Source organism: Narcine bancroftii, chromosome 1, assembly GCF_036971445.1.
Source record: "Narcine bancroftii isolate sNarBan1 chromosome 1, sNarBan1.hap1, whole genome shotgun sequence".
Lineage (NCBI taxonomy): Eukaryota > Metazoa > Chordata > Chondrichthyes > Torpediniformes > Narcinidae > Narcine > Narcine bancroftii.
In genome coordinates this window covers 252,377,262-252,393,702 of record NC_091469.1, presented here as the reverse complement: position 1 = coordinate 252,393,702, position 16,441 = coordinate 252,377,262, and the positions used below count along the sequence as shown (strand labels likewise).

Below are 16,441 nucleotides of genomic sequence, written 5' to 3'. Positions count from 1 at the left end.
AATTCACTGATGATCCCATGGCAGTGGATTGCATAGAAAAGGGCGATGAGTCAGCATATAGGAGGGAGATTGAAAACCTGCCTGACTGGTGCACCAACAACAACCTTGCACTCAATGTCACCAAACCTAAGGAGCTGATTGAACAGGAAGGGAAAGTCAGAGGCGTACGATCCAGTGATCATTGGGGGATTAGAGGTGGAGAGAATGAGCAAATTTAAGTTCTTTGGAGTCATTATCTTGGAGGATCCTTCCCGGACCCAACACACTAATGGCATCATGAAGAAAGTATATCAGCGCCTCTATTTCCTCAGGAGTTTGCAGAGATTTGGCATGACATTGGAAACCATGGCAAATTTCCACAGATGTTTGGAGGAAAGTGTGCTAACAGGCCGTATCATGGTCTGATACGGGGACATCAATATCCCTGAGCATAAAGCCCTCCAAAAGGTAGTAGACATCACAGGCCTCCCCACCATCGAGAACATCTACAGGGAACACTGCCATCGGAGAGCAGCAGCAATCATCAAGGAACCAGCATCACCCAGCACATGCTCGTTTTTGCTGCTGCCATCAGGAAAGAGGTTAACGGTACCACAAGACTTGCACCATCATCAGGTTCAGAAACAGCTGCTCCCCCTCCACCATCAGACTCCTCAACAACAAACTCAATCAGGGACTCATTTAAGGACTCTTATTTTTACACTTAAAAAGCACAAAATGCTGGAGAAGCTCAGCAGGTCAAACAGTGTCTTTATGTAGCAAAGGGAAAGATACAGAACTGACGTTTTGGGCTTGAGCCCTTCATCAAAGTATGAGAAAATGCCAGCAGGTGTCTGAACAAAAGAATGGGGGAGGGGGTGGCAAAGGTGGGAGATAATAGGTGGAGAAAGGAGGGAGGGGACAGCAGCAATGAGGGGGAGGAGGGATGGCTGGATAGGAGGATGAACTGGAAAGACAGGAAAAGAGGGAGGGAGGAAAGAAAAGGCAAGCAGATTTAATGGAACGCAGTAAAGTCAGTGTTAATGCTATGTGGCTAGCATATTGTTCCTCCAATCTGTATCAGAGAGCGACTAGTCGCAGACTGGGAGATCGCTTCTCTCAGCACCTCCACTCTGTTCGCAACCACAATGACCATTTCAATTCCAAGTCACACTCCTGCACTCACATGTCTGTCCATGGCCTTATGTACTGTCCCACCCTGACCACCTGCAGATTGGAGGAACAACACCTCATTTTCTGGCTGGGCACCCGCCATCCAGATGGCATTAGCATTTACTGCTTTCCATTAAACCCTGCTTGCCCTTTCTTTCCCCTCACCCTTTCCTATCTTTTCATTTCTTCCACCCACCCAGCCACCCCTCCTCTCCCTAATTGCTGCTGTCCCCTCCCTCCTTTCTCCTCCTATCATCTCCTGCCTTTGCTTCCCCGACCCACTCTTTTGTTTAGATGCCTGCCGGCATTTTCTCATGCTTTGATGAAGGCCTTAAGTCCAAAACATTGATTATGTCTCTTTGCTACATAAAAGGCACTGTTTGACCTGCTGAACTTCTCCAGCATTTTGTGTTATTTTACTTCAACCATGAGGTCTACAGAATTTTGTGATTTACTTTAGTTCTGTACTTTATTGATTTTTTTTCTCTTTGTATTACACAGTCATTTTGTTTACATTTCTTTGTTTATATGTATACGTATCTTCTTGAGTAGAGTTTTTTACACTACCAATAAGTGGTAATTCTGCCTGGCCTGCAGAAAAAAAATCTCAGGGTTGTATGTGATGTCACGTATGTACTCTGACAATAAATCTGAACTTTGAATTTGAACTTTGGAAAAACTATCTCCAGTAAGAGGTATACCAACCAAAGGTATCATTTTGTTCTGGAGCATGTTAAATGTGCAACCTGTCTATCCAGGCTATGGCATGAATCCCAGTGTATTTTTAAGCCATTCACATTATAAACAAGTATTGAGTGACTACACATCTATTGCATTAACGTTTTGACATTGGTGAACTTATTTAAGCTTCCTGTCAATGGTGTAACTCAACAAAGGGATTCTTGACTTTTTATCAAGATGTATTGATAATAATGAAAATTAGTTTATTGTGCACATTGTACAATGTACATAGGTACAAAAGTTCTTGCTTCAGCCAAACAGATATTTGTTAACAAAAGTTAACTTAACTGAATTGAAAAAAGACAGCAAATACAAAGGTGGATAGTTAATGAATATTTGTAATAATCCTTAGTGCATAATAAATTTCTGCTGAAAAGTCATTTATAAGAAATCTTAATTCTGCTTGATGTTATCCATAATATTGAAGAAAATCAATCAAAATGATTAGTGTTTTTAGTTGATTAATGCTAAAATTGGAGACCATGCAGCTATTAAATATCTACAAAGAATATGGTGTCAAAGTTTTTCACTGCACTCAGCAGCAATGCCAACAACACCAACCTATTCACTTTCTGACAGGTTAAATACTTTCAACCCACTGTTTGATGAGAAAAACAATATGAGACCGAAGAAACCCTTGTCTCCCCTTGTATAGCCATGGCTGAGGTGAAAAGGATCCTATCCAGGGTGAACCCATGCAAAACAGCAGGACCAGATAACATACTTGGTCAGGTGCTGAAGGACTGTGTGGCCTAGCTGTTGGAGGTCCTAATAGACATCTTCAGCATCTCACTATAGGAGTCCATTGTCCCCACATGATTAAAGGCAGCCACTATCATTCCAGTGCCTAAGAGAGTGTCGGTAACTGGACTGAATGATTACCGTACAGTGGCAAGAACCTTAACGATCATGAAGTGTTTTGAACAACTGGTAATAGAACGTTTCAAATCGCACCATCCAGCAACATTCAACCCATTCCAATTTGCCTACTGTTAAAACAGCTATAGCCTTGAACCTCCACTCCATCCTGACCCACCTAGAAAATGATGCCTCATCCGTCAGGCTGTTGTTCATTGACTTCACTCAGCATTCAACACTATCATACCTCAGAGGCTGGGGTATAAACTGTCCTCACAGGGAATTAACACCCCTCCCTGAAACTGTATTCTAGACTTCTTGACCGAAAGACCAGACAATCCAAGTTGGTAGCAAAATCTCAAGTCCCATTATGCTGAACACTGGTGTACCTCAGGGTTGTGTGCTCAGCCCATTGCTGTTCATGCTACTGACTTACAACTGCACTGTCATATTCACTAGAAACAGAATCATCAAGTTTGTAAATGATACAACAGTCGTGGACCCTTATCGGCAACAATGGTGTGTCAGCTTATAGAAAGGAGTTTGGAAGCCTCATAAAATGATGCAAGAACAATAACCTGAGTCTCAACATGCACAAGATAAAGGAGTTGATTATGGACTTCCAGAGAATGAAGGTGGATCATTAGGTTTCCATCACGGAAAGCACAAAGATCCTTGGTGCACAAATAAAGGATGACTCATTAGTCAGGAAGGCGCAGCAGCGCATACTTTGACACACTACCAAAAAGAAGGAAGAACAGGGGCATCAAACTGCCAGGCTGGCAAATAGCTTCTTCCTGCAGGCTGTGAGATTGATGAACAGTATCTTGTTTCTTGCCAAAATATTAATATATATATTTATTTAAAATTATATTATAAATGTATATATGTGATTATTATTTACTGTGTATTGTCTGTGAAAGAGTGTGCATCATTGTCCGGAGAACCACTGTTTTGTTGGGTTGTATATGTACAGTCAGACGGTTGTATATGTACAGTCAGACGATAATAAAATTGAACTTCATAAAAGGCACAAAATGTTCCTATAGCCTTCAGAAAATTGTGTGGTGATGTCACTTGAGAGAATTTCCACATAGCTGCAAACTTATCTGAAGTGAATTTTTGACTATGATCTGTGATAACCTTATCTGGAACAACATATCTTGCAAACTAAGCCTGTGTGATGGCTAAAATGTTATTGAACAGGTTGCTTATTTCCATCAAAACAGAAAATTAATAGATTTTTCCTTAGTCTTCACTACTGAACTCCCACTATCAAACTCAAAATGCTCTTGGTATGCATTACACTAATGAACTTCACCCTGCTCAGACATGGTAGGATATCGTCAATCGACTTTACTAGATAATGTGCTTGATTATGTTGTTGAGTGTTTCCTGACACAAATCTCCAGATTCAAGGACAATCTGTTTCTTGTTATTCTCTGACTCTTAAATAGTAAAATATGATGCATTTCCACTGTTTTAACTGTACTTTTCTCTATATCCTACACTTAATCTTTATAGCAGTTTACCCCGCACTCTTTGACTTACTGTCACACTAGAATTTTTTATTGCACAGCCTGCTGTACCTAAATATTGTTTGATCTGTCTGGATAGCACACAAAATGAATCTTTTCACTGTATCTCAGTGCATGTGACAATAAATAATTAAATTTCATTCTTTTTCTTGAGCTCATTAACTGGAGTGGTCCTCAATGCACCCATTTGTGACTTAGAGATAGTCTGAATCAAAGTTTTAAAGATGATGAAGGGTTTTACAAGGCAGACATAACTGAAAATGGAAATAGATGGGTGTGATGGAGTATATAGAAATATTTTTGGGAGATAAATTGGGAAAGGTTAGAGTAGGTTACATACAAACACTTTAGAACAGATTTTATTTGAAATACCTATGGAGACTTCACAAGTAGGTGTTAATTGGACTGATGTTATGAAATAAATGGACTATTGTCTTTAAAGCAACAGAGGAGACATCGTGACTTCTCACACCTTTTTGCAGGAGCTTTGAAGAGTGCTTGTTTACCCAAAAGCAACAGATGAAAGAGCAGGCTGGTGCCCTATTGTCTACAGAAGAGAGTCATGTGGTTTTTGCAAGCAGAGAGAGTCAAACAGGCTGTCTCAGTCTCAGAGTGAGAGAGAGAGAGAGAGAGAGAGAGAGAGAGAGAGAGAGAGAGAGAGAGAGAGAGAGAGAGAGAGACAGCACTTGACATTGTTACAACCAATAAGAGCTTGCTGGCAAGCTTTTGGCAGACAGCCTAGTCTCAGCCCTTGTGGTTCATGCAAGAGGAGAGGACTGGCTGTCTAATGTTTCACTTGGAATAAGTGAAACAAAAAGGAACTCTGTGGTGACCTGAAAGAAAGAGGTTATCATCTGGAGAACCCTGATGGGGCAAGTTTCGTCAGCAAGACACTGAGGTGACTGAGGGAAGTACATCAGTTGAGGATGTCCTGGAACAACACATCTCTCTGAAAACCAACAAGAACCTTCCTGAGCGGTAACCATTTACCTTTCGAGCACCAAAGCCTGGTGAACTTTATACATGTTCAATTCTGTACACAGTATAAGAATTGACTGCAGCCAGTGAATTTGGAGGAATGAGAACCGAGATGGACTGTGAACCAAAGAACTTTTCTGAACTGACACACACATTACAATTAGAAGGGGGTTAAGTAAGTTAATTATAGATAAGTTAAAGTTTGTTTCTATTGTTATGTTTAAAGCTAATTAAAAGCAACTTTTGTTTAAGTAACCATTTGTCTTGGTGAATATCGCTGCTGGGTTTTGGGGTCCTCTGGGCTCTTAACACAGGTGATAAAAATTGAGAGGCATGGACCTTTTTACTTACTGTTCCATTGTCCATTGTGAAGTCCAAGTAGCTCAATGTCAAATGGCACAGTTAAATTCTTCCCACATGAGAATTCTGAATGACAAAAGGAACTGCTTACTAACCATCCCAGACTCTCATATTCATGAAACAATATATTTAATACTTGTCCTGCATGTATTTGTTTGTATGTGTGTTATGTCTGGTTGTGTGTCTCCATCTATTGTGCTAAAGACCGGTGAATGCTGTTTCGTTGGATTGTACTTATACAATCAGATGACAATAAACTTGATTTAAAAATCAGATAATGTAAACATGCCTGTGATATCTCTTCACCCACTGGATATCAGCAATGCTTTTTTAGATATCCAATAACTAATAGCACCAATAGTAGTGTCTGTACTCATATGAAATTCACCAAATTCGTTTGGATTGAATGATTGCATACATTTGCATAAACTTTTAAGTTAAATTTGATTTATACATGAAACTTGCAGTGCAGTTACAGTGGCATTTATACCAGAATAGGGGTGGGCAACCTTTTTTTTTTTAAATTCATATTCCACCTTAAGTAATCCCTATGTCATCAGTGCTCTATGATTGGTCAGTGATTGCTTAAGGTGGTACGTGAGTGGGAAGGGAGGTTGAGAATCACTGCTCTAGACCTAATTGTTACTGAAATATTTTGCTTGAAAAAAAAATTGTCATTGGCCCATTTCCTTTGGAGTTATGAAACCCTGCACATAATGAGTCCATTAGGGACGATTAAAACAGTGGTTTTCAAACTTGTTCTTTTCACCCACATACCACCTTAAGTAATCCCTTACTAATCACGGAGCATTTATGACATAGGAAAAACTTAAAGTGGAATGTGAGCTTTTAAAATAAGGTTGCCCACCCCGTACTAGAAGGTAATAATAAAGCTTGTTTTGTATCGGTTTGTTGATTTATTATCAGTATAATGTGTTCCAAACATGATATCATGTACAAATTTTTACTTAAGATGGTGAGCTCAAGATAATCTTTTGAAAATTTCTATTTTAAACTGCCAAAAATATTTTTATCATGACATTATATTACAGATAGTCTTCAAATTATCTAAGGTACATTTAAGCAAAAGTGAAAACTGTACAAAAGACTACTTGGCCATCCATAATGCTGCTGCAAGTCCACCTACACTTTTTGGAAAATATTGTGGAAATATATTTGAGCCAATCATTTTTACCACAACTGGACGGACACTTGTGCTAGAATTGTCTCATCTAGTGTCAAACCTTGGATGGGGATTTTCAGCTGAATACAAATCTATTATAAGTAAGTAGTGAAAAACACATAAACTGCAAAAATCTTTTTCTTACAGGATCGGAATAGAACCTTGAGCATATTTGAGTTTTCAAAAACCTATTTAATATACTGACATCAGATCATTCAGCTGGGAAATGAGAACCTCAAAGCTAATTTTAAATCAACATAAGAAAGGATAGATTTGTTACATGGTATTATCTTTCCTTTTCTTCTTCTTTGGCTTGGCCTCATGGATGAAGATTTATGGAGGGGTAGGTCCACGTCTGCTGCAGGGTCGTTGGTGACTGACAAGTCCGATGTGGGACAGGCAGACACGGTTGCAGCGGTTGCAAGGGAAAATTGGTGGGTTGGGGTTGGGTGTTGGGTTTTTCCTCCTTTGTCTTTTGTCAGTGAGGTGGGTGTCTTGGGTAAACTTGTACCTTTCACTTTGTTCGTTTTAGATTGGTCACAGTGTTTGAGCTACCGAAAGAAAATAGAGACACACACCGAGAGCAGTTCAGTCTACACAAATGTTTATTACAAATATAAAGCAGGTTTCAAACTACAATATGCAAGCCTGCCTAATCATACTTAACAACGCCTGGACTGGTCCCAACTGCCGAAGCGAGGCAATGACGGCACACTTGTAGTAGGCTGCCGGGGCACCGGTAGCAGCTCCTTCACCTCCCCCGACTGGGACGTTGCTCGGACTCTAGCTGTTCTTCCTTCTTGACAAGGGATGTTCCCATCCCTCGGAGAGTCTAAACTTCAGCAGCAGGACCACAGACTTTTATACCCCAAAAACAATTAATCATGCACCCACTCCCTCTAACATTTGTCAGTCAAAATCAAAGCTGAGCATACTATTCTACAATTTAGAAGATTAATTATTATGGAGCAGGATGCTATGATATCCTGGTTTATCTCGTAGATACAAAGACTTATTGAAACTTCTAAGGCTTTAGCAATACCGTGCCATCCTGCATTTAGGAAAGAACAATTAATCATGCACCCACTCCTTCTAACATTTGTCAGTCAAAATCAAAGCTGAGCATACTATTCTACAATTTAGAAGATTGATTATTATGGAACCAGGATGCTATGATTTCCTGGTTTATCTCGTAGATACAAGGACTCATTAAAACTTCTTGAGCAAGACAGTTGTGACCAATATGTCAATTTCAGAGTCTCGTATTTGACAACTGCTTTCCCTGGGCCTCAAGGTGGAATTCCATTTCAAAGTGTATCTTCAGATAAATCCCCATGGCTGAGTTTAATTACATCTGCTAATTCTGAAAGTAAGGTGACCTGAGTGTGGCCCCAGTGTTGTCAGTTTCACATAAGCAAGGAATCATCTGAGCACATGGTTTTAACCCTCCATTACAGTGGGCTCTGTGGTCTTCTTCAAAGGAGGTTGCTGTGAGGCGCCAAGATGCACGGTGGGAGGCGAGATCAGCCCACTGGCGGTGGTCAATGGGGCAGGCACCAAGAGATTTCTTTAAGCAGTCCTTGTACCTCTTCTTTGGTGCACCTCTGTCTCGATGGCCAGTGGAGAGCTTGCCGTAGAACACGATCTTGGGAAGGTGATGGTCCTCCATCCTGGAGGCATGACCCACCCAGCGCATGGTATTATAACATTTATTTTAAAAGCAGAACTTTTTGAACAAGAGACCATTATTGGTGTAGTTCAATAGAGTGTGCTGAATTGCTACAGACCAGGCTGCTGAGACATAGTTTCTATGCATTAATATTTGCACTAAATGTGTCTGGAGTTTGGAATCACTTGTGCTTTCTTACAATCTAGTTCAGCCAATGTTTGCACAAAGTTTCAAGATATTACAAAATCCAGGGTCAAATTGCTTTCCTCACAAATATTTTCAGGTTAAATCTGGCCTGGCCCACAAAATTATCTACAACTTCAGATCAAGTCGATCACTGAATATTGTCTCACCCAGCTGTGCTCATTTGCGGATCTTTGAGGAATTTTAAAGCTAAACCAAATAGTTTGTGCACAAATACAGCAGGAAATCGAATTATGGAACAGCTTTATAACTTTTTAAATAATTTTCAATGTTGGAAATTTGAATGTCAAGTAATTTGGTGGAAAATTTGTTCCAAGGGTGATAAAAAGAATTTTGGGGGTGGACGGAGGAGTATAGGTGTGGAGTAACATAAGAAAGTGGTTATCTTGTAAGAGATTATCTTACAAGATTGACCTATTAGGAGTTGCTGGATACAGGATTATTTGAGGAGGTGAGCAATGAAGACATTTTTTCTTTCTTATCCATGATAGATTGAAATAACATTCAAGTATGTGAAAAGTAGGTCAAATGTTGATTTTAAGACCAATAAAATTAAATCTGAATAAATTTGAAAGCATTTTTAAGATTGAAGATAGAATTCATATAAGATCAGATACTCTTCAAATGTAATAAAAATATAGTCTAAATGGACTGTGGTAAATTTTGTGATGTGAAATAGTAGGTACATCAAGGTCTGGCATTATTAGACCTTATAAGAGATAAAGCAAGTAGAGTATCCAGCATTACAATTTTCCAGAGCTCATAAGTATAAATTAGAACAAAGTTATTATCTCTGACCATCTTCCATTACAATGCCATATATTGTTGTTCAGCAAAACACCAATCTGAACAAACTGTCTTGATTCAATGCCTGCATAGACTCGTCGTGTCTAACAGTTAATGCTGACATAATTGAGGCAGTGATATAACTCAAGTTGTTCAAGTTAAGCAAACATTTAACTTCTGTCCATTTTGTTAATGATGGAGGCATCATGGGAACAAATATTCCTTTTGCACTAATACTGTTGACACCAAATGTAATTGAAAGGAATGAATTCTGAACACGGCTAACAGGCATTTGTGAGATACAGGGTACTGCGGCTGCTGGAAATGAAGTTAAACACAAATGCTGGAAGAACTCAACAGATCAAGCAGCACAGTGGGAGAATGTTTCACAGAGCATCTATGCTCTGTCCAGAGTGGCCATCCAGAGCTCTGGCTGCATGCCATTTCAATTCCCCTTTCCATTCCACATCAACCTGTCTCCACTGCTAGAGTGTGGCCCAATGTAAACTAGAGGAATGGCTCCATATTCTGTCGGGGTATGAACATAGAATTTCCTAATTTCAGGAAACAAGTCCCTGCTTGCTTCTGCTACACCTAATCTGCACTTCCCTTGAACCCCTGCCCCCCCCCACCACTTTTGGTCACTTTTTCCATCCAGCCCCCCACCCTCCTCTTTAGTTTTATCCCCCTCCACTTTTGTGTCCCCACCAGACTCCGGCTCCCTTTCCTTCCCACCTCCCTTTAGGTTTCATCTGGTCTCACCTTATACCATCATTCTCACCTTCCAATTATGTTCAGGCCTTTGTCTCCAATCACCCACTCCACCCTGTACGACTTATCTCCCTCCACCTGACCCTTTGGGTTTTCTTGCCTCTCTTCCTTTGTTTGGCATCTGCTAATTCTCTGCATGTTTCACCTCCACCTGATTCATCAATTCTGTAAGGGACTCCAACCCTCCCATACCTCTTTACCCAAGTTAATCCACTACATTTAAAGGATTTTGGCTTGAAACATTAACTATTCTTTTTCTCCCATTAATGCTGCTTAAGTACATTATGTTCCTCCAATAAATTGCTTTCAGTTAGGGGACATCGTTGCTCCTTGAAATCATTTTGTTCACCCCCTAGCCCCCATCTGGTTCCAATGTTTACAGCTCTTCTTGTCTATACTTTTTTCTCTTTAAATTACTCTCCCCCCCCCATGGTCTCTCCCTCTACCTATCACTTCTCATGCCTTCTTGGCCCCTCCCCCAGGTTCTTTCCCCCTTTAAATACATAATATTATCCCTTTTCACTTTAGTGTCAATAAAGGAACCAAACCCAAAATGTTGACAAACCATTTCTACTCATAGATGCTCCCTGACTCATTCAATTCCTCCAGCAATTTACCATACTAATCATTTACCATGCTAATCATTCACCATGCTAATCATTCATCATGCTACTCAGCATCAAAGACAAAGAAATTCTAGTAAATATATTTTTGTTTCAAATTTTGGCAATAATTTTCCCTTACATCTGCGCTATCATTTGGATGTTGGAGTTTTTAATAATTTTTTATTTTCCTTTCTTTTTGTAGATAAATATCCTCCTCAGGTTACTACATACAGAAGTGCGGGGAGTTACCAGAACACAGTAGCATTAGTGCCACACATCTTACTGACTTATGCAGTCCTTTATTTCTGCATTTTCCTCAACTGCTAGAATCTAGAAATTCTAAATCCATTTGTTTTATGCAATTATCAACTAAAATTATACATATGTGCCATTTAAGGCAAACTTGGATCTATTGTCACAGGTAGTAATTAACAAGCATATAACACTTTCATGACATTTATCACTTCTATTTTTATAAAACAATTAACTCATTGAATCAATTAGAAAAAAAAATACTGAAAGTGGTAGATATGCTCTATTTATATAATTAATTGTTTGTCCCAGGATCCAAAGAAGTTTGTTATTCCTGCTTAATTTTATTTATGTGTTCTCCGTAATTCTAATAATTGATGATAAAATACAATTTTTTTTAGAATGTACATAAGGTTAAGCGTGTTTAATGCATTGGTTGGTCACCTGAAGATCCACAAGTCTAGCAGGACGCATGCATACTTCTTCTTCTTTGGCTTGGCTTCGCGGACGAAGATTTATGGAGGGGGTAAAAAGTCCACGTCAGCTGCAGGCTCGTTTGTGGCTGACCAGTCCGATGCGGGACAGGCAGACACGATTGCAGCGGTTGCAAGGGAAAATTGGTTGGTTGGGGTTGGGTGTTGGGTTTTTCCTCCTTATACAATCTGTAAGGAAATATTATGATCTCTGCGTGGGTTTCCTCTGGGTGCTCTGGTTTCCTCCCACCATCCAAAATGTACCAGGGGTGTCAATCATTGGGTGTAATTGGGCCAAAAGGCCTTGTTACTGTGCTGTATGGACATCTAAATTCTGTCTCAAAAGGGGAAAGGCAAATCTTAAGCATTTGTCCATCTGGAGGTACAAATCTGAAACTTCATTTCTAAACAGGATTGCTATTAAGGAAACACATACCAGCTATACGAAACAGGAATATTCCTTCAAGTCACATTTAATTACCCTTTCACCATGATATGATCACTAACATTTCCAATTGCTACCACCCCCTTGACCCCACCACTATTAATCCTTTCCCCTGATATCTTCTCCCATCAACTGATGGTTTGTCAATACCAACCCTCTGAACCAAAGAATGCAGACTGAAACCTGGTCACTTCCCAGTTCCCAACCTTGACTTACTTTCTTAACTCCAATCTTGATGCCTGGCTCCAATTTGACCTTGGATGCAAAAATGCACTGCCCTTTTCTACACCAGCTTGATTATCCCATCTGGTGCATTATAAGGTGATTTAGGAACTCACTGTCCATGCTGCACACTTTCCAGGTGATCAATAATCCATCTAACTTTCTAGACTGGACTAAATTATTTGATTTGTTGTCTGCTGTAGAATGGAGATCTGTTTTCTCAAATGGCTTTTGACTTCAAACTGAAAATGGTGATTGGCTCCAAAGATTTTATTGTTTTGAATCATACCAGTAATTCTTTGTTTGTTGATGAGATAAACACACTTTCATTGTTCAATTCTTGCTCTGCCAGTAAGACTATTATAATATTTATGTGAAATTCAGTATCAGAATTGTCATGAACATCTCATAAAATGTGTTGTTTAGCAGCAGCATTGCATGTTTCATAACAATTACTTGATGTTATATTGTTCTTTCAGTTTTTTAAGATCAGCAGATTTTGTTTTGTATATATTAGAAAAAAAAATTAAAATAGATAATTCATCCCATTAATCTCATCCTCAGTCTTGTCTGTCATGCATGCAACCTGCTGGAAAAGCTCATTCAACTGAAGGTATAAAACCCAAGTGCTGAACTGTATGTGTAATGCCTAAAGTTGATCAATCCAAATTTTAGAACACAAATCCCAGACAAAATTCTCAAATACAATCTGAACCAGATGCAGCTTATGATGCCTTCAAATCTTCAGTCACCCAAATTTGTTGACCTTAAATATACACTTTTCAAACAGTTTTGTGACCATTTTCAAAAGGGTAATTTTATAATTTGATTTAGATGTGATGTGAAACATTCAACTTCATAGAATTCTGAGAAATTAGGTGACCACTCAGAAGAAAATCAAAAAGCAACCATCCCACTGGAGTACACCATTCTCAAAGTGATAGTCAGAGACAAATCCAAGTGAAGTTGGGACTCCTTGAAGAATTGTAGTATCAAATCTTGCTCCATAAGGTAAAAGACTACACAGGTGGGTGCAACAAAATACAGGAGCCCAATAATATTTGGATATTGGGGAAGAGAGACAAGCTCTTCTGCCATTAATGTGTTACCTCACTGATACCATGAGAAGGAAGGACATGGAAAATGGTTTTTAGACATTCTAACAGAATGAAGAGGAAGAGCTAGGATGGTCCATTTTATTACAAATAGAATTATATAGATAGTTGAGGTTCTGCAAAGCACTTGGGATTTTCAGATCTAAAAGGCTGAACCTGAAAGTTTTTTGATTACCCCATGCCTCTTAATGAGAGTAAACAAGAGTGCAAATAGCAATAAATGTTATTCAAATGTTTGATGAGAGATATTATCAGCTGAGAGAGCTTCAGGATCATTGGGACTAGTTTTTCAAATGGAAAGACCTGTTTAGGCGAGTGGGCCGGGACGTGGCAGATGCAGTATAATGTGGATAAATGCAAGGTTATCCACTTTGGAGGTAAGAACAGGAAAGAGGATTATTAGTTAAATGGTATGTGTTTAGGAAAAGGGGAGATGCAGCGAGACTTGGGTGTTGCTGTGCATCAGTCATTGAAAGTGTGCGTGCAGGTGCAGCAGGCGATGAGGAGGGCGAATGGTATATTGGCGTTCATAGCGAGAGGATTTGAGTCCAGGAGTAGGGAGATCCTGCTGCAGCTGTACAGGGCCTTGGTGAGACCACACCTGGAGTGACCACTGCCTCATATCTGAGGAAGGATATCCTTGCCTTGGAGGGGGTACAGATGAAGGTTCACTAGCCTGATACTGAGGATGGAGGGACTCGCATATGAAGAAATATTGGATAGACTAGACTTGTATTCTTTGGAATTTTGAAGATTTAGGGGAGATCTTATAGAAACTTATAAAATTCTTAAGGGTTTAGACAGACTAGACACAGGAAGGTTATTTCCAATGCTGGGAAAAACCAGAACCAGAGGTCACAGTTTAAGGATAAGGGGGAAGTTTTTTAGGACTGAGATGAGGAAAAATTTCTTCTCTCAGGGGGTGGTAAATGTGTGGAATTCTTTGCCACAGGAAGTAGTTGAGGCCAGTTCCCTGTCAATATTTAAGTGTAGGTTAGATTTGGCCCTTGTGGCCAAGGGGATTAGGGGGTATGGGGAGAAGGCAGGAACTGGGTACTGATCAGCCATGATCATAATGAATGGCGGTGTAGGCTTGAAGGGCCAAATGACATACTCCTACACCTATTTTCTATGTTTCTCATAGGATATATATCTCAGAGCTAGGCCTACTATCCTCAAGGGCAAGTCCTCCCCACATAGTTTAAACTAATTGTGCATAAAATGTAGTGTTTAAAGGTTTGCAGAGAGGATGGCAAGAAACAGTGAGTTAGAAGTCATACACAGTAGGATAATATCAGAAAAAAAGTCCCAAGTAGGTTTGGAATGTTTAACTGTTCAACTTATAGTTGATAAAGTTAGTGAGCAGCTCATCTTAATACATTTCCCATGGAAGTCAAGTCCAAATAGCACCGGCAAAGTCTTTGGCCGATTGGTAAAAGGATATTTGAAAATGTAAATCTCACATTTGGCGCAACACCTGTATTCTTGGGCAGCAGTGGTCTCTGCCCTATGATATACTTTGAGAATTGGACACCCTACAGCTGGCACCTCATGCCATTTAGCAAGAAACTCTGTCTTGTCTTTCCCAGGCCAACATTCTGGGAATCGAGGCCCATGTTATACACAGGTGGCTACATGGGAAGTCATGTCATTTGCAATCCCTACACTAAATACCGAAAGTAAACATTCTATTCTGAACTTGTCATATATAGATTACCAGCCAGAAGAACAAAGGGACTTGAAAATACTGCTCGGGGAGGAGTCACGTGATGGAGTAGTGGCTGGCAGGAGAATACCAGCCCTATCCAGAAAAGAAGAAATAAAGTGAAGAAAACACAAAGTTCAAGAAACAAAACAACAAATAAAAGATAAAGTTGTGGAGAAAAGAAAGAAAATGGCATCCAAGAAGGAAAAATCAAAAACAATGGGGAAAAAAAAAGAAAAGGTGCCGGAAGAGAAAGGAGAAGGCCTTACCTGCATGAAGAAACAGGAAGCTGTCATGGAGAAAAGAGCCCGCTCCCCAAGGTTGGTGATGACCCCGCAGAGTCGCGACCACTGGACTGGAAAATAGGCTCTCTGAGCCAAACATAAGTGCGCAATGCACACACCAAGGAAAAGGAAAACACCAATGAGAGGGGGGCCCAGCTGTGGAGTGAACTTACACAGCGCGAGCAGCTGAGAGATACCCAACATCAGGGCTCTCAGCTGGAAGAAGAGAAAAGCAACAGGAAAGGGAGTGATAGAAAAGAACAGCAACAGGAGGCCCAATGGATAACTAGCCCAGAAGAAGAGGACCAACAGCAAGAAGCCATTCAAAAGAACGTCCAGCAAAGTGAGGTAAGCAGCTCAACAAGAAAGTCAGAAGAGACACAGATACAAGGAAGAGAAGTTGAAGACACAAACACAGGTGCAGACACAGAAGAAGGGGAAGAAAAAAGCCAAGCTCTGCACAGAAAAATAGAAAGTAAAATAGATGGACAGTATATAGATTTTGTTTTGCGGAAAATGCCAAAATGTTTGGCCTGAAAGTCAGCCTGAAGAAAACTGAGGTCCTCCATCAGCCAGCTCCCCACCATGACCACCAGCCCCCCCACATCTCCATCGGGCACACAGAACTCAAAACGGTCAACCAGTTTACCTACCTCGGCTGCACCATTTCATCTGATGCAAGGATCGACAAAGAGATAGACAACAGACTCGCCAAGGCAAATAGCGTCTTTGGAAGACTACACAAAAGAGTCTGGAAAAACAACCACCTGAAGAAACACACAAAGATCAGCGTGTACAGAGCCGTTGTCATACCCACGCTCCTGTTCGGCTCCGAATCATGAGTCCTCTACCGGCATCACCTACGGCTCCTAGAACGCTTCCATCAGCGCTGTCTCCGCTCCATCCTCAACATTTATTGGAATGACTTCATCACCAACATCGAAGTACTTGAGCTGGCAGAGTCTGCAAGCATCGAATCTATGCTGCTGAAGACCCAACTGTGCTGGGTGGGTCACATCTCCAGAATGGAGGACCATCGCCTTCCCAAGATCGTGTTCTATGGCGAGCTCTCCACTGGCTATCGAGACAGATGTGCACCA

At 40.3% G+C, this 16,441-nt stretch overlaps 1 protein-coding gene across 1 annotated transcript in view; it reads left to right on the top strand.

Annotated features, from left to right (window-relative positions):
* Nucleotides 1-11,326, top strand: part of LOC138755459 (astacin-like metalloendopeptidase) — a 159,065-nt gene extending 147,739 nt beyond the window's left edge. The window contains exons 13-14 of the mRNA XM_069921495.1: nt 6,680-6,911; nt 11,048-11,326. Coding sequence (XP_069777596.1) covers nt 6,680-6,911; nt 11,048-11,172 — 357 coding nt within the window. The 3' untranslated portion in view covers nt 11,173-11,326. The remainder of the gene's footprint in view (nt 1-6,679; nt 6,912-11,047) is intronic.
* Nucleotides 11,327-16,441: the final 5,115 nt, after the last annotated feature.